Consider the following 26,702-nt stretch of genomic DNA (forward strand, 5'->3'; position numbering starts at 1 on the left):
ATATGTTTTCACTTTGTCTTTATTTGAGAAGAAAAACATTTTAAAAAGCGGCCCCGCTCAACTGACACAGCTCACAGAGGGGCACAGCTGTGGAGACCCCCGCCCCTACCCAGGTCTGGGCAGCTGCTGCCAGCAGAACCCAGGACCATGGGACCCGAGGCCAGCACGGCAGGGACAACATTCAAACTTTATGTTTAAACAGAAACAGGTGATTTGGCGATATTCAAGTAAAAGCTTCCAAACTCATTTCTTCAGAGCACCGGAGGCCTCACTGTGCAGGGACAGCGACCCTGGGTGCTGATGCCGGGGGGCCCCGTGGGACGGGCACCTGGGGGGCTGCCTTCTGGCTTCTCTCTGCGGACAGACGCTCGAGACGCTCCGTGTAGAAACCATTGAAGTCCAGTCTGCGGGAGGAGAGGGCGGGGCTGCCATGCCGGCTGGGTGCCCTGCAGAGCCGTGCCAGGCCACCCAACCCCCCCACAGGCAGAGGGTCGGCTCTGCACCAGGTGCGAGGGACACCCACCCACACAGCCTTCCGCGTTCAAGCAGTACTGACATCAGAACGTACACACACACGCAACACGAGAACCCCTCGTTAGAGGTGCAGGGAGAAGTACTTCCAGCAGAGTACTCATCCCACCCCCCCCCCCCGGCCCTGGATGTTGGGGCTGGCGTTGCCTGGCACAGGGGCCTGACGGGGCCTCAGGCTGTGGGCACCTCCCAGGCCGTGTACTTAGGACATCAGACGACGCCTGACAACTTCCCAGGCAGACAACGCCCCCGGCCCCTGGTTATCAGAGCGGGGCATCTGCAGAGCGAGGCATCCAGGATACTGCCAGGCTCCACAGGCCATGGGAGCCTGCTGGCCCCAGAACCACAGACTGGCTGACCCGCTTGCTGGCCCCCTGCACCTGTCCCCACCGTTCCTACACTGTCTTCCCCGATGGGCCCCTCCCAGGGTCAACAGGAACGCTCTGTTACAGCTCCTGAGAGTGGCGACAAGACCCACCCAGTCCAAAGAGCCCAAACCTGCAGGCTGTAACAAGCACTGCCATGACCCCCACTGTGTGCCCCCAGTGACCTCCTGGCCTGGAAGGCACCGCAGGCCCCGTCCTCGCCCACCTCCGGGCCGCTCTTCTGAAAACGGGGTGATGCCGCTGCTGTGCACGGCCCAGGGCTGGGAGCTGGGGGGAGCCCGGCGAGCACCCTGGGTCCTGGCTCAGGGAGCCAAGTGTTGGGTGAGGCTGACCCAGTCCAGCACACAGACAGGGGCTGGTGCCGGGGCACTAATAGGGCAGCCGGGCGCACGCCGGTGCACACTCACGCCTGAACACAAACCGCCGCGCACGGACCTCTCGCTGCAGGCCACCGGCAGCCGCACAGGCCTCTGTGACCGCAGGCAACCCGCAGCAGCACGGAGGCGCGGGGCAAAGCTGCGCCCAAGCAGACCCCGCTTCAGTCACTCCTTCCCGAGGGGTCCTGAGGCAACGGTGGGGGGGCACAGGCAGCGTGGGGGGAGGCTGGGACCCCCGGCCCGACGGGCACAGGACGGTCCATGGCAGTGCGCGGACACAGGACGGTCCGTGTTGGTGCGCGGAGGCCGCCCGCACCCACCTGGAGATGACGCTGGCCATGCTGTGCTCACAGTCGCTGGTGCTGTAGAGGCTCAGGCGGGCCAGAAGGTCAAGCAGGTGCGCTGAGAAGTTCTTGTCAAACTTGTTGATGGTGGCCTCGAAGCTGGAGGTCAGCTGGGGGGCGTCCACGTGCTCAGCCACATACTGGAAGGCGCAGTCCGACACCATGAGCCCTAGTCCCACCCTGGCCCTATCTCCTCCAGCTTGGTTTCCCTCCCGCTCCTTCTTAAAAAAACAAAGAAAATAGGAGGGATTTGGGCAAGTTTTCAGGTGATAAGAGTTAACGGGGACATAAAACTTCCTGAGGCCGTGGGACACAGAGACTCGCTCCGTTCGGGCAGCGGGCGCCCTGCCCTGCTCCCACCACATGGAAACAGCAAGTCCACGCCCCTCGTGGGTTCCTTGCGCGGCTCTGATTTTCCAGCGGCCGCAGCACTGTCTCCTGGCTCCCTCTCGGCACAAGGGCGTGGGCCGGGAGCACGGGGCTGGACCTCTCCGGAACTGCCGCTGGCCCTGCGGGGCCGCATCCCCAGCATCTGCTCAGGGGCGGCGGACACACCCGGCCCTTCTAGTGAAGGCTGGGCTCCAACTGTGCCGCCGGCAGGGCCCTGCTCTGGGGAACTGTGGCCTCGCCCTCACGCACAGCCGAGCTGAGGTTTGGACAAGTCTGGAGATCGGGACCTGATTGGGATGAGCCTATTTTAACCAAAAGGAACACAGAGTGCGGGCCAGCGGCGGAGCCGGACACTGCACACCTTCCTAGCGAGCTCCTTCCGGGCACGCTCCTCCGCCCGCTCGGCCTCCGTGGGCGGCCCCAGCATCGTGCCGTGCTCCAGCATCAGCCGGCCCAGCTCGCCGTCCAACTTCATGCTCTGCGTAAATCTCTTGGGGTCAGAAGAAACGCAGCAGTTAGTTTCAAGGAACCCGGCCCGAGTAAAGTATGTGCCGCCGCACAGCCGAGGCACCATCCGCAGACCTGGGGCAGCAGATGTGAACTCAGGGAGCCGTGGTGTGCCCACATGGCTTCCGAGGGAGCCCGCCCGGGAGCTCGCCAACAGGGTTCTGAGGACGGCGAGCCCCAGACAGATCTGGTTTCCCAGGCTCCTGGCCCCAGAGGTTGGCTACCATGTCGCATGCTCTCGCTCGACCCCCGGGCTCTAGAGCCCTGGTGAGCCTCGCGTCACCCCCTCCGCCTCCCAACACTTACTTTCTGAGGCAGCTACTCGTAACTGAATCGAGTAACTGCAACTGCACAAGAAGACGCCAGGTGCCCCACACAGGGCTGAGGATGGAGCCGCGGCAGCTGCTGGCCCCGGGCCCCCGGCGGTGGAGGAGCGCTCGGGGACACAGGCCTGCGCGCGGCGGGTGGCGCACCTGCATGCAGCTGGTGAACATGACGCAGACGGACATGAGTCTGGAGAAGACGCGGAGCAGCTCGGGGTTGGTCAGCATGCAGTCCTTCAGACAGCTGTCCAGGAAGCTCGTGTGGTGGCCCAGGACGTCGTCGATGTTGGACGCCTGTGCGGAGAGAGAGCACCCGCCTTCGCTCGCAGCATGACTTTGCGAGGAGACCAGCCCTCCACGGGCCAGGCTGAGGCTCTGCACGCTTCTGTGTCGTTTCCTTTCCTTACGTGACCCAATGGCTTTGGGTGCTCAACGTGCTGCCGAAAGTCCAGAGTTTGGGCTCTTAAGCACAGAAAGAAGGGAACGCTGCTGCTGTCCCTTCATGCTTCTGGGACGTGCCGACAGGCCCGGAGTGTGCAGGGCTGTGGTGGGGCACAGAAACCCTAACCCTAACCCAGCCCCCAGGTTCCCCGCCCCCCAACACTCGTGGCCGGGCTCATACACACGCAGGCCATGTTCCTAAGGAAACGCCTTCTGTGTGCGGAGGGTTTTGCTCTCTCGTGGCCAGCCTGGGGCAGGCACAGCGCTCACCCCCCAACGTCTGGCCCTCTGTCCCTCCAAGAATCGACTTGGTGCGACCTGGTCGGTGCAGTGCCTGTACAGTGTTAGGGACGTGTTAAGCTCAGACTCACAGATTTCAGGTTTTTCTCCAGGATGTGCCAGGTGGGCTCCATCACCTCAAACATCATGTAGTACTGAATGTTCTGGACGAAGTTGAGCATCCGCTGCCGCAAGGTGAAGGCGCCCGCAAACCTGCGTGAGCACAAGGGCGGTTCCTGCTGCAGCCGCCGCATGCCCCCTGCTCCGTGGTTGGGGCCCCTCCTCCGAGCGCCCACACAGCCACACATGGCACCTGCTGTCACCAGCCGGTGACCGACAGCAGAGGGACCGAGCCAGCGTCCACTGTGGGGGCCATGGCCCCGCGCTGCAGTGTGAAACCTGTCCCGGATCAAAAAGCTACAGGCGGTGCCAAGCCACCATTCGAAAGCTGTGGGCAGGGCGTCCGGCGAGCCAAGGGACGCACCACTTTGCAGAGTGCGGCGAGTACTGCTTGGCGGCCTTGTTGCTGATCCAGACGGTGCAGAGCTGCCGCTCCACGTGCTTGCAGTAGAACATGTGCCGGAAGAGCATCTGGTAGCGCGTCAGCGCTTTCCTGCAAAACGAGGGGCACAGGATGCTGAGCGTCGGCGGGCGCCGCTGGCCGTGGACATCGTGATGCTCACGGCACACGGTGGCCGAGGCTCCGACACCACTGATGCCGTCCTGTACCCGAGGAGCCGGGCAGCCCACCCTGTGCAGGAGTGACCGTGCATAGCCGCTCCCAGCGGGCTGCTGAGCAGACACAACCCTGCCGTCCCTGCAAGCCTGGAAGCACGTCCACAGAAGCCAGCGCCCGAAGGACTCACGCTCACCTATTGATAATCAGCGACAGGGGCCACTTGACGACGTAGTCGAAGGAGAAGGCCTCTAGGCCGCTCAGCGTGAGCTCGGTGGGGTCAGCATGGACCATCGCTTTCTCCTGCTTGGTCTCGATGGCCAGAACCCGCAGCAGCTGAGTGATGAGGTCATGAGGCATCAGATCGATCTTAAGAAAGAAAGAAAAAAGCGTCGCCACCCACCTGGGTTAAGCCTCTGCCTTAGGCTCAGGTCATGGTCTCAGGGTCCTGGGATCGAGCCCCACATCAGGCTCTCTCCTCAGAGGGGAGCCTGCTTCCCCCTCTCTGCCTGCCTCTGCCCACTTGTGATCTCTGTCAGATAAAAAAATAAAATCTTAAAAAAAAAAAAAAAGGTGCTGCGTCCTGACTGTGGCTCCAGCCCAGCTGCCGCATGAGCTGGAGAAGCAAGTCCAGGACTGGCGCAGCTTCCTCTGGTACAGACCTGCCTCTGGAAGGCCGGCTTACGAAACAAGTGTCTGCCAGGAAGGCCTCAGCTGCTTCCACCAAAGCCAAAAAGGAGAAGTGCAGAGGTTATTTGTAAGCTACCCACTGGTGTAAACGAGGAACTACACAGCACGTCGTGGCTGACTGAACGTGTTGGTTCAGCTGAAAACCCGCGGGGGTCTGCTGACCTCCCCAACCCCGACGGCAAACAGCCCACGGCTGCCTGGAGGGCTCGCAGACGCGGGTGACGAGCACGTGTCTCACGCGCTGTAGCACGGGGTGTGCCTCGCGATAACGCAAGCTACAAAAAGGAGGAAACGTTAGTGAAAAGGAAACGCGTTCACGTCACTGCACTACACCGACAAAGACGGCTGCATGCGAGCACGCCTGCTCGGTTCACCCCGTGCTGCCCAAGGGGGAGCTGCGGTAGCCCCGGCAGGAGCCAGGTCCCCCCGGGGTTTGATGTCGGCTGTCCTGCACAGGTGGCCGCTCCACCTCTCTGGACACATGACCGCGGGTCTGAGGGTGCTGCCCCGGCCCCAGCCCCTGGCCCACCTTGAGATCATCCTTGAAGGGGTCCGTGTTGGCCGTGCTCATGCGCAGGGCCAGCTCCAGGAGCGCCTCCAGACGGGTGGGTGTGATGTCGTCCACCGGTTTCTTGAGCTCGTCCTCGGTGAGGTCCATGAAGTGCACAAAGAAGTCCCCCTGGTCCATCAGGAAGTAGCGCTTGATGGACCTGAAGAGCAGGTGGGGCCCGGAGGTCACGCGGAGCGGCCCAGACTCGGGAAAACCGACAGGCGACCGACAAGGAAAAGCTGCGCGCAGACACACGGCTCCCACCACCACCCACGGTTTGGACGATGTGGTGGGCATGGGTGGGCTTGGGCCGCACAGCCCCGTAGCACTCCCCACGGAGAAGTACACAGACCGTACTAACTGGCCCAACCCTGCTCAGCTTCTTGGATCAGACAAGATCAGGTGCGTTCAGGGGGCTAAGGCCATAGACCAGAGAAGTACATCAGCAAGGGGAGACCGGCGGTCAGCTTCTAAAGAGCAGAAATGAACAGCTCTTAGGCATGGGTGAAGGACCTCTGTGTCCAACTACGGCAAGAAACACTGCCCAGGAGGGGCTGGTGGCCCTGCATGGGGGCAAGGCTGTCAAGCTGGACCACCGCTGACAAGGTAACACTGGCAGACACGGCCTCCCTGAGCCTCTTGGGACGCAGGAACAAGGCAGCAGGGTCACAAATGTGCAAGGTTCTTAGGCTGAAGACAACCTGGCAGCATGCTCGTGTTTCCAGTGACAGAACGGGGACGCTAAGTGTCTGGCCTCAGTCAGACGCTGGGAGGGCTCCACGAGCTGAGCGAGAAGCTGACCTCAGGTGCGCCACGAGCTCCTTCTCCTCCATCAGGAAGGCCAGCAGGACCTTGCTGGCGTAGTTAAAAGCCTTCTCAATCTGCTCAACATACGCTCGCTCCTTCAAAGTGTAGATGATCTCCTTGGCCACTGGGCAGGTGACATCGTGGCCACACTCTCTGACTACGTTCAGGTATTTTCCTGAAAAGACAAGGAGAAAAGAGATAAAACATTTCACTATATACAGACACTAACCCACAGGCCTGAACCTCGGATACTGCGACCCCAATACTAGCTGGGGCCTGGAAACACGGTTCTAGAGCCCTTTACACAAGGCAGGGAAACACAGCTGATGTCCACGAAGGACAGAAGCGCTAAGTGCCGTAACGGGCCGGGCTCTCTCTCAGCCAGGCTTTTCTGACAAAGAGCACAGAAATAATTCCAAGAAGCTTTCGGAGAGTGAGATTCTTGGTCGTCTTCCAACAGCTTCCTTGACCGCCAAGTCCCTGGCTTAAGCCTGTCTAGTACCTCAGCCCTTCTGTGCTTCTAACTCCGGTTCCCAGCCCATGTGATGGCGACCGGAACACCGCTGGGCCACTGAGGCCCAAGTCCTTGACCGCTTTTCCTGTGGTGGTGTATGAGTGACCCACAAGGACACGGACCCGCTGCTGGCACCGAGCTCCAGCAACCCTTGCGACCTCGAGACCCAGGAGGCATTCCGAGCAGCTTAGTTTGTCTCCGTGAGGTGACTCCAGGCGGCCCCCGGACAGCTGGGGAGGGGGACTGCGTGCCGGGGACCCAACCCTGTGACCAGAGGCTGGAGGTCTGGTCCCACCCCCTGGTGCAAGGGAGCGGCCGGAGGAGGAGCAAGTCACCAACGGCCAAAGATTCCCTCACACGCGCCTGCGTCGCGGAACCTCCCTAAAGCCCTACACGGAGCGGCGAGGCGCATGTCCGGGGGGTGAACACATCCACACGCGGCGGTGCCCCCGGTGCCAGGCGTGCAGGAGCTCCCGCACTCGGCACCAGATCCCGACCCGCGGACCTCTTCACCCGGCTCTTCACCGGGCCGCTCGCTCGCGTCCTTGCTAACAACGCGGTGAGCTAGAAAACACGGTGTTTCCCTGAGTTCTGTGAGCCGCCCTAGCAAATCGTAACCCTGCACAGGGGCGTCACGGGAACCTCCAACGCGCAGCCACATCAGATGGCCGTGCAGGTGGCCTAGGGACCCGGCACTGTCGACGCGGGGGCCGCCTTGAGAGCCTGAGCTCTGAGGCCGAGGAGCGCACACCCACCGACCCTGGGTGGTCCGTGCCGGGACTGGGTGAATTCACGGGACACCCAGCGGGTGTCCACAGGCAGCAGGAGAGCTGGATGTCAGTGCTGAAAAGCCGCATGTCTGGGGCCGGCTGGGAACAGGAAAGACATTTTCCTGTCAATGGTAACAGAGTTCTAGAAACAAGGTAGTGGAGAAAAGTCATCTGTGAGACAACCTCCCAGGGCCAGAGAACAAAACAACGGCGCCCAGAGCCACAGGGGTTGGACAGGACAACGGCGAGGCGCAGGAAGGCCCTGCGGAGGCTGTTCCAGCCCGGAGCACAGCAGGGCACCCGCCCTGCAACCGGGGACATGACAGAGCCACAGGACAGAGGGCCAGGGTGCACCGGGCTGGGGCACGGGACTCACCTGTGCTGAGCACCTTGCCGGCCATCTTCTGCAGGAAGGAGGGGATCTGCCGCTGCACCACGGTGTACCTCTGGTCCCAGTACTTGTCGTTGTAGTCCTCCTGGATCTTCTCCTTCCGAAGCTCATGCTCCTCCACCATGAACTCGCTGCCGAGCACAGGACGCTCTCAGGCGGCAAACCGAGCGCGACAGCCCAGCAGGCTTGGGAGGTCCCACGCCCATGAGCGGGGTCGCCCGCCAGTGCCCAGCTGCGCACCGGCTCTGAGGCTCTGAGGAATTCAGGGCCCCTGGGCTGCAGGCTGACCTCTGTGTGGTTCCCGCTGCACTTCCCTCCCGTGCGAAACCAGGCGAGCCGCTCGCGACAGCAGGGGTGCGACCCCTTCATGCCTGTTTCAGACTTTACTGAGCGGGGCTCGTTTTAAAACACGTTCCCTGGGATGCCTGGGTGGCTCAGTTGGTTAAGCAGCTGCCTTCAGCTCAGGTCGTGATCCCAGCATCCTGGGATCGAGTCCCACATGGGGCTCCTTGCTCGGTGGGGAGCCTGCTTCTCCCTCTGCCTCTACCTGCCTGTGCTTGCTCTCTCTCCCTCTCTCTCTCTGACAAATAAATAAAATCTTAAAAAAAGACACAACAAAACACGTTCCCGGTCAGGCCCTCCCCTCAGACGGTCACCGGAACCAGCAGCAGAAAACCAGTACTTCTAGCCCGGACTCTGAAAGTACGTGAGCAGTACTCAACGCGACAGAGTTGTCCACGAGCTGCCTGGCTCCTTGAATGCACTGAAACCCCCAGGCTGGGAAGGAGCCCTCACCAGCCGGGACAGAAGCCCACGGCAGGAGGCCAGGTGCGCCCCTCGGCGTGCTGAAGGCTCTCTGGGCTGCGTGGCTGCACGTGGCTGTCACACCCGACTCGCTCGGGCTCCGCGAGCCCTACCTGTACGGGTCATCGATTATCCCTCTATAGATCCACTTTTCCAGAATCTCAAAGTACGGCACACTGGCAGCCTTGGTGAGGTACAGGCACAGCTCCTGTGCCTGGCTGTCGCCCGTGTAGTTGAAGCTCCGGTCGTGGAGAAGGCTCAGGGTGGACCCCCCGACACACTCGCCTTTATCCACCGAGGTGGCTGCCAGGAGGGAGGCAGCAGTCAGCTGAGAAGGGCTGCCCAGGGCTGCCTAGGGCTGCCCCAGCTACGTGACAACAGACCAGGACCTCCTTCTAGGGGTGGATGATCCTTCTGTGGGAGACACTCAAACCGTAAGCTCGATATCACTAATGACCATTTATCAGGAAGAGCTTCCAGAGTTTTCCTGCCACAAACTAAAACAGGAAGCAATACAGGCTTTGGCCTCACACCCTGGTGTCCTTGGTGAAGAAATGGATGCCTCGAGCCTGGCCCGGGGGTTTCCCCTTCACACGCCACCGCCCACTCCACCACAGAACGTGCCCACCCATGCCCGCCCGCTGCCTGCCCGCTGCCCCAAGTCCCTCCCAGGGCCGGCCGGTGCGGCGAGATGGGGGCAGGTACGTACCGAGGGAGGCCAGGATGTCGACGGTGCGCATGGCTGGCTGGATGTAGAACCAGAGCTTCTGGAGGGACAGGAGGCCCTGCCTCTGCAGCTGCTCCAGCTGCGTGACCAGGATCAGGTACTCCTTCACGAGGGTTCTCATGGCGGCCGCCAAGGCGTGGTTCACCTGTCCGTACTCGAAGGAAGACTTTTCTTCAATGAACCTAGGAGGAAAAAGAGCACCCGGGACCCTTGAGCAGGGGAGGCTACGTTTTCCGATGAGGTCAGGTGTTCTGAGCCCCTCCCCTCTCGAGCACGTAGACACCAGCCCCGCACTCGTCCCCAGGGCCTTCGGAACCGTCCCAGGCACGAGACCGGTCACAACAAGATGAGGACGCTTTCTAGAAGAGGATTCAAATGACCCTCACGAACACAAAGTGTGCACCACGGGGTGAAGAGCGCCCAGGAAGGCCTGCGTCCAGCCTCAGGGCCCGTCGGGCGCCTACCTGGTCACTGTGGAGTAACTGGCAGCCACCGGGAGGACCCTGTTCACCAGCTCCCTGATGGACAAGTCGAGGTTGGGGTCCACGAGGAAGGTGCGGCTCTGCCTCCCGGTGAGGGGCTGGGCGGTGATGTACCTGCCGTCCACACCCACCAGCACATACAGCAGGTCCTCCACCACGGCCGACTCCTGGGAGGCCAGGGGCAGCGCGCCTGTGGACCGCAAATACCAGCTGGGCCACGGTCTCGCTTCCAGGGCCCCTCACTCCCCCTGGCCTTTCTCCTGACCTCACCTACTCCGGTACCTTCTGCTGATTTCCCTGTGATTCCCTCAAACACTCACGGCCACGAGAATCCGGCTGTTCACTGGGATCTGACTCATCCCAGGGAGGCACAAAGGCCGGGATTCGGAAAGCACCAGGAGCACAGGACAGGTGGGGCCTGGGCAATCTGCCACTAGGCACATTGCACTAGGCAGATAAAACCCTCCGGACACAAGTAAAAGCTCGACATTTAAGAGGATAAAGTTAAGGATTTAAGAAGCATTTCTGACGTAAGCTGTTCTTACAACACTTGTTACAACTTAACAGGTCTGGGTTGCCACGGGATGAGACTGTCTTCAAAGACTTTAAAGCAGTGACAATTTCCAGTACGTGTGCGCTGTACGAGGCGGCTTCCTTACCACCATCTAACTGAGGACGGTCCTATGCCATCAACCAAGGCCGCTGGCCAAAGGCCTCCTGGCCCCAGCAGCTCCCTGCCCCTCTCGGTTCACAGCCCCAGGACAACACCGGCCGTCCTCCAGAGCACCTGCTGGGACAGACCGCCACGCGTGGGAGCCAGAGGAGGCAGGGACAGAAGGGGTCTCTGCGCCCTTGCCTTGCAGCCCAGCCTCGCGCAGCTGGCCCAGTGGGTGGCCCCGTCAGCCCCACGGCATCCCAGAACCCAGGCCTGGTGGCTCTGGACGGCACTGCCCCACGTCAGTTCACAAAAGTTCCGCTCCGCTGGCGTCACACACCCACACACCAGCCTGCTGACGGCAGGACACAGGCTCTGAACCCAGCAGCCACCTGTCCGTGCGTGGCACAGGTCGCGTGAACTTCAAGCCCTGTCCTCTCTTCCCGACGCCGGCGGCTGTCAGGACAAGCTCACTCACGGCTCCGAATGAAGTGGTGAGGTACAGCTTCCTATTCCTCAAGCGCGGGGGTGCTGTCTAGGAATCGCCACCAAGCCCCACCACCACTCGCTTGAAATCTGAGCATCGCCCCAGTTAGAGCCCCAGTGGATGCTCTCAGTGGGGGGTGAGGGGTACAGCACCAGGTCAGCTGGCCTTGGGGTAGGGCCCCTGGCCTTGGGGGCAGACGCCACCATGCCCCTCCAGCACCCTGCCCGCACATGAGAAAGGACCAGGTCACAGGCTGAGGAAAGGAACAGCCACGGGCGGCACAGTCAGCCTGGAGGCTGAGCTCTGAAGGGACAAGGGAGCGAGCCAGGGTGAGGGACACTGCACGGTGAGGCGTGGCCAGGAGGCCCGTCCGCCAGCGCTAGGGGAGTCACCAGACAGGTCCTGTGGGACACAGGCCGGAGGCTCAAAGCCATGAGCTCTGTGATGACTCAGCAGGGCTGGGTGCGAGGCCCCACGCCGCCGGCTACCTGGGCCAAGTGAGAGGGAACCAGACACCCACTGCTCAGCCACACCAGCTGCACCGCATTGTGCAGGAGCGACATCCAGCAGACAGCCCCGCACCAGGCAGGGCAGATCCAGACCTTCCTTTACCATAGGGAGCTCTGGAGCGGTGCTGAGCCCCAAGCCAGTGAGAGCAGAAGGCCCGCGTCTGGGCAAGAGCAGCAGAGGGAGGTGGGGGACTGGGACCAGGTCGGCGCAGGCGGAAGCAAACACAGGTGCCGCCCCAGCTCCGGGCCCGGGGAACTGTGACACCAGTCACCACGTGAAAGTGGAGACATGAGCGGGAAGGTCGGGAGCCCCACTGCAGGCACACACGACAGAGAGATGCCCACGGGAGACCAAAGTTCAGGGAGACGTCCTGAGGGTAGAGATCTGGGATTGCCACGGAGGCAACAGACCAACGAGGTCACCCTGCAAAGGGAAATTAGTGAGGAAGACCCGAGAGCAAGCCCCAAGGAGGCACTTGGCAGGTAGGGTGGGGGAGCAGGAGAGCAAGGGGCACGCCGAGGCAGCGGGGACCTAAGAGCTGGCGCTACCAAGGACCAGAACTCCGGAAGGACGGCGTGCCGCGCTGCTCAAGGGCGCCTGGGTATTGGAAACGCACATCACGTACCTATAGGCACAGCCGCGTCTGTGCTTACGCCTGAGCCAGTCAGGAAATCCCCAACCAGTGTGGGCCTCTCGTATACCCATGGCGGAAAGACCGGGAGGCGCTGGCCCGAATTTTTTTTGTTCTGCTTATCTCGAAGCAGCTTTCTTGTAAGTTCCAGAGACTGGTGAGGATATTTTCAAAAAGAAAAAGAGACACACTTTCAGTACCAACACTTAGAACAGACATCGAGGGCATGGGAGAAGTCCATCCTCAGCACGTGAAGGTTCAGCGCAGACGTGAAGAAACGAGCCCCTCCAGGCCCATCATGGTGCAAAGCTTGGGCTGTAAGACAGAGACCCCACCCCTCCTCAGGCTCTCAGTCTGCAAGACCTCCAGGGACACCAGGAGCACCCTTCCTGGCACACCTACACATAGATTCGGTGGCTTTTTCGTGGTGACACAGAGTCTAGACTTGACCTGATGGGTGGAGACAAGGCCCCAGGCACAGCCAACTGGAGAAGGGGGCCCCCACCTCGGGGCCAGGGGGAGAGGCCAGCCCCTGCAGCACATGCCCAGAGCAGTGGTCCTCCTGTGGGACGGGCCACTGGAGGCTGACCAGGGCAGTTCTAGGGACCCAGCTTTCAGAAGTTCCAGGTCCAGGGTGGCCAGAGAGAGGGTGGGTGCAAACTACTTGCTCATCTGTCATACAGGGTAGCAGAGTGAGGACACCTGGGGTGCTGACGTAAGACACTCCTAACCTAGCCCTGGCCGTCGTGCCTGTCGGAGCCACTGAACCGGACAAGCAGAGACCCTGCTCAGACCCTCACGGTCGTACAGCAAGGCGCTGGGGCAGGACATGAAATGGAGAGCAGGAGGAAGCAGCTTTTAAGTAGGAGAGACAGAAAACGGCGTAGAGAAAATGATCTATTAAGTACAATCTTAGAAAAACAAACTGTCAAAAACTAACTGAAGGAAAGGAAGAATCACAATTAACGGAGGCTGAGAGCCACGCGAGGGTCCCCAGCAGGGTCCCCACAAGGGTCCTGCGAGGGTCCCCAGCAGGCAAGCCCGACAGCCTGGTGGGTCAGAACCTTCCTGCACTGTCGTCTAGTCCTGTGGTCCAGGACTGTCCCCCACAAGGGCGGCGGGGGCTCCGTACCTGCTGCGGCGTGGAGCCTGCGGCCACACTGCCAAGCTGCTTCCTCAGCTCCTCCAGCTCCTGCGCCGAGAGCCTGGAGGCTGCGGCCGGGGCGCAGAAGCCGGCGGCGCCGCCCGCAGCACTGGCAGCGAGCTCCGCGCGCTCCTTCGCGTTCTGCTGTAGATACTGCAGCGTCTGGAAACACACAAGACGGTGCGTCGCACGGGCCAGCCCCGGCTCCCTTCCTTCCCGACTCCACGCGGAGGGACAGCAGGACCCCCGTGAGCCCCGGAGCTGCAGTCCCGTCTCTCAGCATCTGCTGCTGCGAGGTGCCACAGCTCCAACGCAGGAGAAGAGAACCAAGGCCGCTCGACAGCCAGTTCCCAAACCCTAACCCTAACCCTAACCCAAGGGCATGGTCCTTTCGCTACACTCTGCCAGTCTCCCAGGCCGCAGCGAGACCGCGTCCCTTTGTCCATCCCCAGCGCGGACTGTCAAATGGGCCTAGCCACACCCTGCACCCCTGAACAGGCCCTAGGGCCTGCAGCGGGAGAGGGCCAATCCCCTGCCTGGATGCTTGGGGGTGCAGTGGCTCCGCCGGCCTTGACACTAAGTGCTTTTCTTAGTGTCAAAGCAGCACACGCCCGCTGCACAACACACGAAAACACATCGGACATGATGAAAAATAAAGGTTCCCATCCTGGGAGGTAACGGCTGTACTACTTCTCAAGTTTATTGCCAGCGTGAGTCACTGTCCCTTCTGAAGCTCCACAGACACGTTCCTACGTCACGTCGAAGGGCACAAGGCAGGGAAAGAAGCTACACGTGGGCAGAAATGTGCCGTCAGAGGTGTTCTGTCGACGGAGCAAATCTCCTGAGTGTCCATCGGAGCAACCCCACCAGACGAGCTCCGTCAGAAACCCGTACAGTCGCCTTGCCCGACACTCCCCACGCGAGCCCACACGGCCGTTACCTCTCTGTCTTCCGTGAGTTTTGACAACAGGTACACCAGTGGGTCAAGGTTCCTTGTGTTTTTAGATTTCAATTCATCATACTTCTTTAGAAAATCTTCTGGAGTACGAGAAAATTCTGCTATTTTAACCTCAAAAGCATAAACACGAGAGATTCAGTGACAATAGCAAACAACTTTTAAAAATCTTCCTGAGGGGCGCCTGCGGGGCTTAGTGGGTTAAGCCACTGCCTTCAGCTCAGGTCATGATCTCAGGGTCCTGGGATCGAGCCCTGGATCGGGCTCTCTGCTCATCGGGGAGCCTGCTTCCCTCCACTCTCTCTCTCTGCCTGCTTGTCAAATAAATACATAAAATCTTAAAAAAAAAAAACTTCCAGAAAATTAAATACAGAAACTGAAACCATGTAACTAGGTAGGCTAAATGATCCCATACCTCTGAAATAAGACTTAAACCCAACAAGCTGTTAGCCCCACAGTCCTCTGTAGCTCCCTCCTGCTTCCTCAGCCTGAGATCAGGAAACAGCCACGTGGATTTTTTTTTTATGCACTTGCTTCATATGTTCAGTGCTCTTCCCTCTGGAATTAGGCATGGGCTCTGGGTTATGTCTGCTCACTGATTTATGGTGTTCCCTTTGTAATAAATTATATTCACTTCTGTGTTCCCAAACACTGCCTGCTCAGTAAATTTTCCTAATGATCCTGGTGCCATTATTAACCTATTTAAATAACTGAAGCATAGAGTGTTTCTAAAATAAATTTAAAAATTCTCTTTACTGGAAATCCATAATTTTCGATTATATATTATTTAAATAAAAATAGAAAAATCTGCTTTAAAGGGACTTCAATACAGTTAATACCAGGAGCTTCCTGTTCTTTTCAAGTTTTTAATTTTTTAAAGTAATTTCTACACCCACTGTGGGACTCGTGACCCCGAGATCCAGCTGCTCCACAAACTGAGCCAGCCAGGCGCCACCAGGAGCTTCCTTTCCGTCCAGAGGAAGAGGAGTCTCCTTCCTCAGGGACCCCGACCCTGGGTTCTGAGGTCAGGCTGACATCCCAGCACTCTCCCCGAGCCCCCAATTACTCATCTGTACAACAGAGTAGGTGACAAGAGCTTGTACGAGGAATCATCGAAGCACTGAGTTAAGCAGAGGACGAGGTCCAAGAAAAGCCTTCCACGAGTGCTGTCGGCCGTCGACTCTGGTGGTGCTATGGCTGCTCCGTCAGGGAACCTGTGACCTCTGTGCACAAGCTCCACCGGGACGGGGCCCCGCTTGCCCGGTGCCCAGCGCAGCACCAGGGACGGAACCCACCTTGGCACTGTGTGCAGACACAGTGGTTGTGACATAGGGTGTCCTGTTCTTCTGTAGCAGGTCGATATAGACCTCAGCCCCGTCCCCTCCATGGACACGCAGCAAGCTGAGCAGCTCATTGACGTCGTGGTGAATCCGAAATTCACTCATAGTTCTGGCTCTGAAACATCACAACACGTTCTCCTAAAAGTGAGAGGAAAGCTGTTTATAAAAACAAAACTGTGCTAACAGGTCTGGTGAGGACGAGGAGGCCCCAGTTCAACACCGAGCATCTAGCAGAGGAGACTGGGCACGCACGCCACGTGTGCGAACTAACTAGCGAGCACTGATTTGCAGCTCCACACCGAGAGTGTGAAGCTCTAGTCTGGTGGCACAGACACGGAGCACGGGCCAGAGCCAGGCCGTCTCCAAACATAAGAGCAGGAGAGTTAAGCACGAACACGCACGCTTACGACTCTGGTCATGGTAACCACAGCCACCGACAGGAGGCACAGCAGGGCACGGGGTGTGGAGTCCCAGCCAGTCTGAACCTGCTTTGGCCAGCTCTGAGCTGTGGGGCTGCAGGCAAAGAACTTGGCCTCTCTGGGCTCCTGACAAGGGGTGACTATTACTCCTACCCAGAGAGCTGCTGTGTGCCCTGGGCTTCAACACAATCACCCTTAGAAAGCACCAAAGAGCCCACATGCAGTAAGTTCCAGTGGCGTCGTCACTGGAGAAGCAGGAACAAACGTGCTTTTATTATGAAGGGCTGACCACGTGGAAATGTCGTTACTGGAGAACGGCTGGTTTTACAAAGGAACCCTGGATCCGAGTTTGGGAACTGACAGCATCCCAAACCACCAGGTACCTTAGCAACCACAGAGGACCTCCAACGAGGCAGTGCAACGTACAAGCAAGACAGCAAAGAGGACACACAACTTCCCCGAGGCCTCTCCGAATCTAAGGGCATCCGGTTTCATCCAAGCACTAAGAGGGGCGCTCAGCAATGGGGGTTGTCCCGCACTGGCTGGACTGAAGACCCTTCGTCACACCAGATGGCAAGCACACCAGCTTCCCACCAAAAAGAAACACCTGTCCGGCAGGTACAAGCAGGGGGAGAGCCCTTCAGAGCAATGACCACCCGAAGGAACTCTCTGCAGGAAACCTTGTGTTTGTGGTAAAAATACAAGCACAGACATGCCCTCCTCACAAAGATGGTAAGGAAGCCGGGTCTCCGTGGGGATGTGGACGGCTCTGGCACCATCTGCGGCTTCTTTTTTTTTTTTTAATTTTATTTATTTATTCCATCTGCGGCTTCTGACAGCGGGCAGGACCTCCCAGGAGGACGGCGGGAAGTGCGTAAGGGACACTTCTGGTTATCACAGCGACCAGAAGGGTGCTCTGGGTATTTAGTGGGCGGGAGGCCAGAGAACGGCATCATCCAGAGAAGCATCGCCGCAAACGCCAACGGCGCCCACTGAGCTCGGCTCAGGAGCACCTGGTCACCACGGCCCACTCTTTCTGCCGCTCGGAGCTCCTCGGCTGGGCGCCAAACAGGCGCGGGGGACGAGCGGAACGCCCTCCCCACTGTGAGCCTGCAGCGGGGAGCAGGAGGGGCCCGGCCGGGAGCCTCCCGGGAGCCAGTGAGGCAGAGAGAAGCGGCAGCGGGTCCCGGCGGAGGGCGCAGAGCCAACTGCACAAGGGGCCTGGAAAGCGTTGTACCATTTGTGAGAAAAAGTCAAGACTCTCAATGCCTTCTCCTGAGATGAGCAACGGTCCGTCCAGAGCTCTTCCGGGCCGCGAAGGGGCCGACGGGGCGCACAGGCACAAGCCTTTCGGTCCAGAACGAAGCGAGGTCACCGCCCCCGCAGAATTACGCTTCAGAGCTACGTGCTCACGGGCTGAGGACGCCGAACCCGTCTCCCGGCCCACCCGCAGCACGTGCGCCCCACTCCACGCGGGGCCATCCGGGTGGGCCGTGGGGTCGGCCTCGGAGCCGCCCGCCCGCCGCCCAGGGCCCCCAGCCCCCACCCCTCTAGGGGGAGCGTCTCACGGCCGGACGCGCGTCTCCCCAACCAGGCAGAGGCTCCAGGGGGCCGCGCCCGCCTCACGTCCCCCGGGGACACCGCGCACGGCGCACAGCCCCGCTCGTCTCGGGCGCGGGCCGGACGCAGGACGCCAGGAAGGCAGGCGGACAGAGCGGGCCCGGCCGGCCAAGCGAGGGCCACTGGGCCGAGGGGGCGGAACGACCTGGGGGCCGCCCCAGCCTTGCCCGCGGGAGGCGGACGCGCTGCGCCCAGGGAGGCTGGAGGGACAGCGCGGGCGTCCCCGGGCGGCGGTCGCGGGTGCGGGGCCGGGAAGGGAACCCCGAGGTCCCGCGTGCGGACGCTACGGTCGCCGGACGGCGCGCGGCCAGGGCGGCGCCAGCGCGCGGGCTGCGGTCTGACAGCGCGCGGTCCAGGGCCGAGCCGCGGGCAGCCGGCGCGGGGAGGCGCTGCGCACGCCGGGCGGACGCGCACGGAACGACGGCCGCGCCCGCCCCGCCGCCCCCCAGGCTCAGGCGCCGCCACCCCCGGCCGGACTCACCGCGGGTACCGCGCGTCCCGACCCGGCCCGCCGAAGCCCCGCCGCGCAGGCCCACAGCGGAAACGGCCCCGCGTCACTTCCGGCCCCGCCCCGCCCGCGGACGGTGGCCGACAGGCTGCGCGGCCGCCGGCGCGCAGAGCGATGCAGCTGCCACCCGCGCTGCGCTCCCGTCTGCTGGGGGCACCCGGGGCGGCTAAGCCGCTGCCTGTGGAGCGGGACCCCGCGGCCGGGGCCCCGCCCTTCCACTTCGCGGCGCGGCGGGTGCGCTTCCCGCGGGACCACGAGTTCTTCGAGGTATGTGAGCAAAGGAGAGAGAAGGCAGTTGTCGGCGGGGACGGGGCCTGCGGGAGGGGCGGGGCCTGTGGGAGGGCGGGACCAACGGGCGGGGGCGGAGCCTGCGGCCGGGGCGGGGGCGGAGCCTGCGGCCGGGGCGGAGCCGGAGGGGTGGGCCTGCGGGGCGGGACCGATAGGGGGCCCGGTGCCGCCGCGCCCGGCCCCGGCCACCACACGTGTGTCCGGCAGGACGGGGATGTGCAGCGACACCTCTACCTCCAGGACGTGCTCACGCAGGTGACAGAGTCGCCCGAGAGGCCCAGGTGAGCGGCTCTGGGCCCAGTACCGCCCCCCCCGCCCCAGACCCCGCCCGCCCCTCCCGGGTGCCCTGGTACCCCGCCCTCTGCCCTGTGGTCGGGCCTGGCCGCCTCCCAGCTGGTCGGGAACACTAGGGTTTGGGATCGCGGACGAACCCTCAAAGCCTTGTCAGGCTCCGTGGAGGCGCGTGTGGCCCGGCAGCCGGAGGCCCTAGCCAGGCGCAGAGCGGCCGTCCAGCGGGGCTTCCTTCGCCAGGGTGCCCGAGTTCACCTGCCAGGCGGCGGGGTGCTGCCAGGTGTTCGACTCGCTGGAGAACTACGAGCACCACTACCACACCCTGCACAGAAACGTCTGCTCCTTCTGCGGACGGGCCTTCCCGTCCGTCCACCTGCTGGACGTCCACATCCTGGAGTGGCACGACTCGCTGTTCCAGATCCTGTCGGAGCGGCAGGACATGGTGGGGGCCGCGTCCGCGTCCGCTGGCCCGAGTGCCGGCAGCTGGGGCGTGGGGAGCGGGGCGGCTGCTGCCGGGCCGTCTGCCTCGGGACCAGGGCCCGGGGGTCCGGGGCGAGGCGAGGGGCCGCGGGGGGACGGCGAGGGGCCGCGGGGGACGGCGAGGGCCAGGGCGGGGTGACGGCGTCTGTTTTCAGTACCAGTGCCTGGTGGAGGGCTGCGCGGAGAGGTTCCGGAGCGGCGGAGACCGGAAGGAGCACCTGGTGCGGCGGCACCTGTACCCGGCGGACTTCCGGTTCGACCGGCCGAAGAGGAGCGGAGGGTGCGCGAGGCGGGCGCGGGCGCGCTGCCCTGGGGGTCCCGAGGGCTTCCGCGCGCCGGGAAGGTTCTGCTGCCCTGCTGGGAGGGACTGGGGTCTCCGCGGCGCCGCCCGCGGTCTCCCGCTCCGGCCGTACCCGCCCTCCCCCTCCCGGAGCGCGTCCCAGGCCGCGAGGCCCCGCACACCCCGACTTTCTTGGTCTGGTGCTGACTCGACCGCAGAGCTCTCTGGCCCCCGCGCCGGCGCACGCGGGGATCGGGGCCGCGTTGCTCCGCTGCCTCTTTCCCGAGCCGCCGGGACGGGGCCGCTTGAGGTCTGCCCCGACCGGTGTGTGTCGGCAGGACTTGGCTCCGGAAAGTAAGGGGATTGCGGGAGGGCGGGCGCCACGGAGGAGCCTCGGGGGTGCGGTTGCCCCCCTTTGGGAGCGACCGCGCCCGGAGAGCCGCGCAGCGCTGCGTCGGGGAGGGTCAGGGAGGAGCGCTCCGAGCCCTGGAGTTGAGGGCGTGAGAGGCCCGTGCCGGAGCGCAGGCGCCGCGGGGCCCGGAGCTCCTGTCCGGGAGAGGAAGGGCAGCCCCCGAGCTCGTGGACGTGGAGCCGTTGCCCGCGCGCTGGCGGCGGGTGTCGCGCCTCGTCGGTCCCGCGGTGGAGTCGCGCCGCACCAGGGTAGCTGGAAACTGTGTCTGCGGGAAAAGGAGCACTTTGGTGGCGAGGGGGCGCGTGAGGGAAGAAGAGGCCACAGGGGCCGCCCCTCACATTGCCGTCTCCACAGCCCAGCCACGCCCGGGGCCGCCGTCCAGGACTCGGCCGAAGCTCTGGGGGAGGGCGAGGAGCAGTCCGGAGGGGACGCCATGGAAGTCTGCCCCGAGCGCGCAGCCCCCCACCCCGAACCTGTGGGCCAGCGGCGGACGTCCAGCCACAGGTCAGCGCCTGGCGTCCCTCCGCAGCAAGCTCCGCGCCTGTGTTTTATGACCGTGGTGCTGGGCCTGGGCAGTGTTCGCACTGGGGAGCGGACGCTGGGCCGGCGCTGCCTTCCGCAGCAGCTGCGAGCCTGGCGATGTGCTTCCTTGAACGTCCCGCTTCTCGTGCTCGCTCGGGGTCAGGTCAGGTCAGGAAGGCAGGGTGCCGCCTCTGCTTCGTATGGTGGCCTGCCCTGGGACAGAACGAACATCGGCGTCGTTGCTTAAGTTACAATCTACACGTCTGTCTTCCTCATAGTAATTGTGCTCTTATGGGCTTAAACTTGATTCCAAGTCTCATTTTGGGGAAAACGTTAGAAGGAAAGAGCCAACAAACACAAACAGGCGGGAAGATGGGCTCGGGTCCCTCTGCCGCCCTCCCGCAGCCACCCCGACTTGGGCCTGCAGGTGGGTCCCGGAGGCCCCTGGCGGTCAGATTTCTTCCAGATGATGGATCGCGAGAAGCCTGGGCCTGAAAACTTGGCAGCAGGGGCCCTCTTGGCCAGGTGTCCCAGGCAGGCATCCTGCTACCTGGGAGGGTGTCCCTCAGGAAGCAGGTCCATGGCAGCTGGCCAGCCGCAGGAAGGAGCTGCCCCAGGCCAGGGCACAGGGCACCCAGGAAAAGGAGGGCCCACGTGCTGAGTGTCCCCCAAGGGAAAGAGGGGGAGCCCCCAGAACAGAAAGAGCTTGTCCTCATGACGCTGCTTCCACGAGTGGGGTGTTTTGTTGGCAAAAACTGCGATGTTGAGCACAAAGACTTCTTTTCCTTTTCAGAATACCTTCTACCATCTGTTTCGGTCAAGGTGCGTCACGAGGATTTAAAAGCACCAAGAAAAGAAAGGAACACCAGTGACAATATGGACAGAGAGCCACAGGCCTCCCAGCAGACCCCGGGGCGCAGTTGCCTTTGGCAGGATGCAGTGTCCGTGGTGCGGCTTCTCTTGCCTTCTGGTGCGGCCACCCTAGAACTTGGGCCTTTGCCACCCTTGATGCCAGTCCCTTGATGGACCGTCGTGTGACCGCAGAAGCACAGACAGGCCCACCGTTTCCGGAAGTGGCCCCAACACGTGGTCTGGGGAATGAAATGGGGGCCACCATCCTGCTTCCCTCTGCAGGTCTGGGACGCTGAGCTTTGTAAACTCGTAAACCCTTGCCTCTGGCAGTCTCCGGTCATCACCTGTGCATTGTTGGGCTGGGGACAGGGGAGAGCTGCCCGAGGCTGATCTGTTCTCCGTGCTCCATCTCAGGAAGATTTACGAAGTGGCAGACCCCGGGGGGTGAGGGCAGCACGTGGCTTGGCGAGAGGCTCCTGGGTCACCCATCCACCACATCCGTGATGGGACCTGATGGGCCTGGTGAGAACCAGGGACGGCTTGTGTGCCTCAGCAGGGGCGCCTGGTGCCGCAGAGGGCAGTGCGGCCGGGGTGGTTTCTCCAAGGAAAGACTGTGATGGTGCAGAGGAGGGAGGGGGCTTTGGCCGGAGCTCTAGTGCCTGGCCAGTCGGGCCCGGCAGCAACAGGTTGGAGTTGTTGAACGCTCTCACAGATGAGCTAAGTTCGCCATCGGGAAAGTGGCTCTGGAAGCACCCAAACAGAAGCAGCGGCGTCCGTCGGGGCTCTCAGGGCCTGGCCGAGCGGGGGGCCAACAGCGGGGTCTCTCTCCACGGCCCCGTCCCCATCGTGCGTGCACCTGGGCCACACCTGGGCTGGCCGCTGGCTGGCTCCGGGTCAGCCAGCAGCAGGAGGGTGGGGCTTCTTCCTGTCGCACCTCCAGCCTGTCTTTTCCAGGCTCTGTGGCTCTCCTGGCCTGGAGGCTGCTGCCCCAGCTCCTGCTGAGCCACACCCGTCGCTCTCCGGAGTCTGGGGCAAAGGGACTGTCAGGGCTGGCGTGTCACACCAGATGTTTCACGCAGTAAAAGCTCTAACTTAAGGGAAAAGTCCAAAACCTAAAGCACAGGTCCTGGAACATCAGCAAGAGACCTAGTGTACACTTCGTGGGTTGGGGGGTGGCGGTGTCCAGCCGTGGCTAGGGGCGATGTGGCAGGGCTGCCCCAGAGTCCCTTCTTTGGCTCTTGAAAAGCACAACATGGAGAAAAACGCAAACACAAAACTCCCATTCTGTCTCCATCCACCTCCCCTCCGAGACCTTTCCTTCCCCAGCTCCTGCGCGGCCGCATGCACGGCCTGGTTGTCTCTGGCCTTTCCACCACAGCTCATTCTGGGGAAGGCCGTTGTCCACGGCGTCGGCCCCTGTGAGGCTGTTGTGTAGTCTTGGGACTGGCCTGGGTTCCTCGCTTCAGCCCCACCCAGAAAGCTGCGCCTTCAGTCTGTCCTGGCTTTTCTGAGCTGCCAAACCTGGGCGTGGTTTCCAGGTCCAGTGTCCAGGGAAAACTCGATCAGACCCGTTGATGACGAGCTCGTTTGCAGGGTGCGTGGCAGCCAGACGTCAGGACAGGCCGTCAGCAAGTATTTGGAGATGCTGAGCCTGCATTTGTCTATTTTTGGTGGGAAACGGGATTATTATGCTTAGTTTACATGAAACAGTCAACACTTCGTTATTTGGGAGCCTGGAGCCCATTGGGGTAACCCCATTTGTCCCTAATCAGTGTGTGCGGTGCTCAGGCCTGCCGGGAGCAGAGCACTGGGCCTTGCTCCTGTCCTGGGGCACCATGTCCTCAGCCGTTGCCAAGTTCCTCGAAATCATACTAAGAACCTCATGAGTCAGCTCAGTGCCCCTTGGCTCACCTTTTCTTCTCTCTTTTTGTGCCTTACTTTAGATGGAGTAGGTTTCTATTCTCATTCTGACATTTGGGAGGTTAGGCGCTCGTTTTATCTTAGAAATTTTAATATGTGAGTACTTGGGATCCAAGGTTAATCAGTGTTGCTTCCCTTCCCCCAAACAGTACAGGGAGTGTGGAGTTCACCTCCCCGTCTGGTGGGGCGTACGTGATGAGAGGTGCACACTGGCGCCCGGGTCCTCTCTTGTGTCCCCACAGGAGTGTCCTGCTGTGGCCCCGTCGTTCGCACCTGCTTCTGTGGGTGTTTCCTCTTGCCTCAGACCCCTGTTTGGTTGTCCTTTGCCTAATGAATCTCTTTAGAATTTCCTTTAGTGAAGGTCACAGTCCTAAGTTCTCAATTCTCTTTGCCGGGGAAAGTTCTGTTCTTGTTCTCGAAGGATGGTTTGGTCAGGAATACAGCACTTGGTTGGCAGGTTTTGCCCTAAGCAAGTGGGGTATGGGTCGCGTTGGTCTCATCACTGCTGCCGAGGGTTCCGCAGCCAGTTTTGTCCCCATTCCTCAGAGGGGCTCAGCCTGGTCTCTGTCTTTGCTCTTCCGCGGCTCCCTAGACGGTGAAGGGACTGCATCCGTGTGCTGCTGGCTCCTCCCTCCATTGTGCGAGCCTGGGGTCCTGTTGCCTCACAGGCTGCCTCTCCCACATTCTCTGTTTCTTCTCCTTCTCCAACTCCAGCCAGGCATGCATCAGACCTCCCCCGCAGTCATCAGTGCTTGTCACCAGCCCTTCCGTATTTTCCATTCCCCTGTGGTCTTTGCTTCGTTCTGGACGATTTCTTCAGACCTACTTTCCAGTACACAATTTTTCTTATCAGTTACATCAGATTTGCTGTTAAACTCTTTCAGATTTTATTTTCAACAATTATCATCTTCGATTTTGTTAGTTCTTTTTTGTTTTTCTAATTTCTTGTATTTTCATAGCTTTTTGTCCATCACATTTTTTTCTTTCTTTTTTTTAAAGATTTTAATTATTTGACAGAGACACAGCGAGAGAGGGAATACAAGCAGGGAGAGGGAGAGAGAGAAGCAGTCTCCCCGCTGACCAGGGAGCCTGATGTGGGGCTTGATCCCAGGACCCTGAGACCATGACTTGAGCCGAAGGCAGAGGCTTTAACCCACTGAGCCACACAGGCTCCCTTAAAAGGCATTTTATTCAATAAAATTTTTAATGACTAAAGACTGAAACCAGCTCAAATAGCATTGAGAACTGAGTTTTTTTTTGGCATTATAAAATGAAGTTACAGATTTAAGATCAATGAACTTAATAGATGCCTTGTAGTCCTAAATTTGAATTAGAAGCATTGCAATATGCTCATTACATATACTTAACATGTTCCAATATGGGTATATTGTTAAATCAGTGTTATTACTGAAAAGACTGGATGCATTTTTAGGAGTCAAGGAAGTTATTAAAGGATGCTAAGGTCAGACTCAGGGGCCAGCTCAGCTAGGGGCCCCCGTCCAGAGACACAGCGACTTGCTCATCGGTGAGAATCACAATTGCAGTTGAATGAAACAGATCAAATATATTTAAGCCTTTGAGCTCATAGTGGTTCTTTTTTTTTTTTTTTTAAGATTTGTTTATTTTTGGGAGGGAGGGGCAGAAGCGGAGGGAGAGAGAGTCTTAAATAGATACCGTGCTGAGTGCAGAACCCAACATGGGGCTCAGTCCTATGACCCTGAGATCACAACCCGAGCCGAAATCAAGAGTCAGATGCTTAGCTGACTGTGCCACCCAGGTGCCCCTCAGAGTGATTCTTTAAAAACAAAAAATGTCAAGCCCCAGGACATTCTCAAAGCAGTGAAATAGTGGTGAAGACTGGTGGGAGCAGAGTCCAGATGAAGGTTGGATCAGAGGCCAGTTCATAGGAGAGAACCCAGAAATAAGGAAATTGGGAGGAACCTCCTGGGGTCAAATAAATATGAAACACTGACCTCTGAAACCCAGGAAGCCAGAACTTGATTGGCTTAGTCTGTAGAGGAATTTGTGCTCAGGGCATTGTTGACAACAGTGGAGCAATCAGCTGGCAAGCAGTGGTCAGGGAAAGAGGAGGTGAGTCCCAGGAAAGCACTATTCTCCGAGGGGTCTGAGGGTTACCCAAAGCTGCACAGTCCTGGGGACACATCAGAGGCTCAGCATGTTGGGGGTGTGGAGGTGGAAAGGAATAGTCTTCACTCAAATAATCCAGCCACACACTAAACAGATAAGCAAGTAAATAATAATAGGCCCCAGAGAAGGGGGACTGGTACCCAGAGTTCTTGTGATATGTTACCTATAATGTGCAATTTCCAACAAAAAAATACGAGGCATGCAAAGAAAGGAATGTACAACCCTTGTATCTGAGAAAGCAAGGAACAAAAACTGTGGGCAGGACAGGGTGTCAGATTTATCAGAAAAGCCTTCAAAATAGCCATCATAAACATTTCACGGAACTAAAGGAAACTATGGTAAAATGATTAAGGAAGGGATGAGTACAATGTCTTATCAAATGAAGACTATCCACAATGAGATAAAAATTATTTTAAAAAGAACTAAGGGAAAATTCTGGAGTTGAAAAATACAATACCTGAAATTTTTAAAAAACCCACTGGAGGGGCTGCACAGTAGAGCTGAGCTAACAGGAGAGAGAATAAGTGAACATGAAGATAGCTTAGTTGCGATTGTGTATGCTGAAGAACAGAAAGGAAAAATAACGAAAAAACACGAAGGGCGCCTCGGAAAACTGCGGCACCATTAAGAACACCAGCACACCAGTGATGGGAACAGTAGAGGAAGAGAGAAAGGAGCAAAAACTGAAGAAATCATGGCTAAAGACTTCCTAAACTCAGAAAAACAAGTTACCTAACATCTAGGACTCTCAGTGAATTCCAAGTAGGATAAACATAGGGAGCAGCTGGACACATCATAATAAAAATGCTGAAAGTCAAAGACAAGGAAAAATCTTGAAAACAAGATCAGAGCTCCTGGGTGGCTCAGTCCATTAAGGTTTGACTTCTGATCTCGGCGTGCCATCCTGGGTGTGGAGCCCACTTTAAAAATTAAAAAGCAACAAGACCAAATGACTCATTACTTACAAGGGAACCTGGGTAAACGTGAGAGGAGTTCCCAGCAGAAGTAATGGAGGCCAGACGATAGGAGGAGAACATATTCCAAGTGCTTCAAGAGAATTCTGTATCCCGCAATCAGAATGAAAATAGGGATGTTATTACATACCTAATAGATAGAGGAAGAGCTAGGAAGCAATGTTATGAATAGTTTTATGCTAACAGAGTCAGAGAACTCAGATGAAACAGGTTCCCAGAAAGACAGGCTGAAACCGACCCAAGGAGTGACGGGCAGTCTGAATAGCCCTGTAACCGG

The 26,702-nt window shown here is 59.7% G+C and overlaps 2 protein-coding genes across 7 annotated transcripts; one reads left to right on the plus strand and one right to left on the minus strand.

Moving 5' to 3' along the window:
- Nucleotides 1-3: 3 nt before the first annotated feature.
- On the minus strand, nt 4-18,364 carry TUBGCP2 (tubulin gamma complex component 2). Of its 3 annotated transcripts, none has more exons than XM_082721578.1 (18): nt 18,232-18,364; nt 15,667-15,849; nt 14,357-14,454; nt 13,405-13,578; nt 12,267-12,426; nt 9,972-10,179; nt 9,490-9,689; nt 8,894-9,083; nt 7,962-8,107; nt 6,296-6,476; nt 5,474-5,654; nt 4,451-4,623; nt 4,063-4,191; nt 3,671-3,791; nt 3,009-3,152; nt 2,390-2,518; nt 1,615-1,778; nt 4-404 (listed from the first exon to the last, which is right to left on the minus strand). In XM_082721578.1, exons 7-18 carry the CDS (start codon nt 9,626-9,628, stop codon nt 269-271), a joined length of 1,833 nt encoding a protein of 610 aa, XP_082577704.1. In that variant the 5' UTR covers nt 9,629-9,689; nt 9,972-10,179; nt 12,267-12,426; nt 13,405-13,578; nt 14,357-14,454; nt 15,667-15,849; nt 18,232-18,364; the 3' UTR covers nt 4-268. The 3 variants fall into 3 exon arrangements, with proteins under 3 accessions (XP_082577704.1, XP_082577703.1, XP_082577705.1); XM_082721577.1 differs by having other exon boundaries at nt 14,357-14,485; XM_082721579.1 differs by having other exon boundaries at nt 14,357-14,475; nt 18,232-18,309.
- On the plus strand, nt 18,334-24,888 carry ZNF511 (zinc finger protein 511; the record flags this gene model as incomplete). Of its 4 annotated transcripts, none has more annotated exons than XM_082721597.1 (6): nt 18,334-18,525; nt 18,754-18,827; nt 19,078-19,279; nt 19,473-19,597; nt 20,364-20,513; nt 21,325-24,888. In XM_082721597.1, the coding sequence occupies 6 exons, from the start codon at nt 18,373-18,375 to the stop codon at nt 21,401-21,403; spliced, it is 783 nt and encodes a 260-aa protein (XP_082577723.1). In that variant the 3' UTR covers nt 21,404-24,888. The 4 variants fall into 4 exon arrangements, with proteins under 4 accessions (XP_082577723.1, XP_082577724.1, XP_082577725.1 ...); XM_082721598.1 differs by having other exon boundaries at nt 18,373-18,525; nt 19,473-19,570; XM_082721599.1 differs by lacking the exon at nt 19,078-19,279 and having other exon boundaries at nt 18,373-18,525.
- Between the last annotated feature and the right edge of the window lie 1,814 nt (nt 24,889-26,702).

This window comes from Mustela nivalis (genome assembly GCF_964662115.1).
Source record: "Mustela nivalis genome assembly, chromosome: 2".
NCBI lineage: Eukaryota > Metazoa > Chordata > Mammalia > Carnivora > Mustelidae > Mustela > Mustela nivalis.

Bases quoted from the DNA above. Each gene is read 5' to 3' on its own strand.
- TUBGCP2 (XM_082721577.1), bottom strand. From the start codon at position 15,816: ATGAGTGAATTTCGGATTCACCACGACGTCAATGAGCTGCTCAGCTTG. The intron at 3,153-3,670 runs GTGAGTCTGAGC...CTCTCCGCACAG, and splicing joins TGGAGAAAAACCTGAAATCT to GCGTCCAACATCGACGACGT. The intron at 405-1,614 runs GTGGGTGCGGGC...CTCCTCCCGCAG, and splicing joins ATGGCCAGCGTCATCTCCAG to ACTGGACTTCAATGGTTTCT.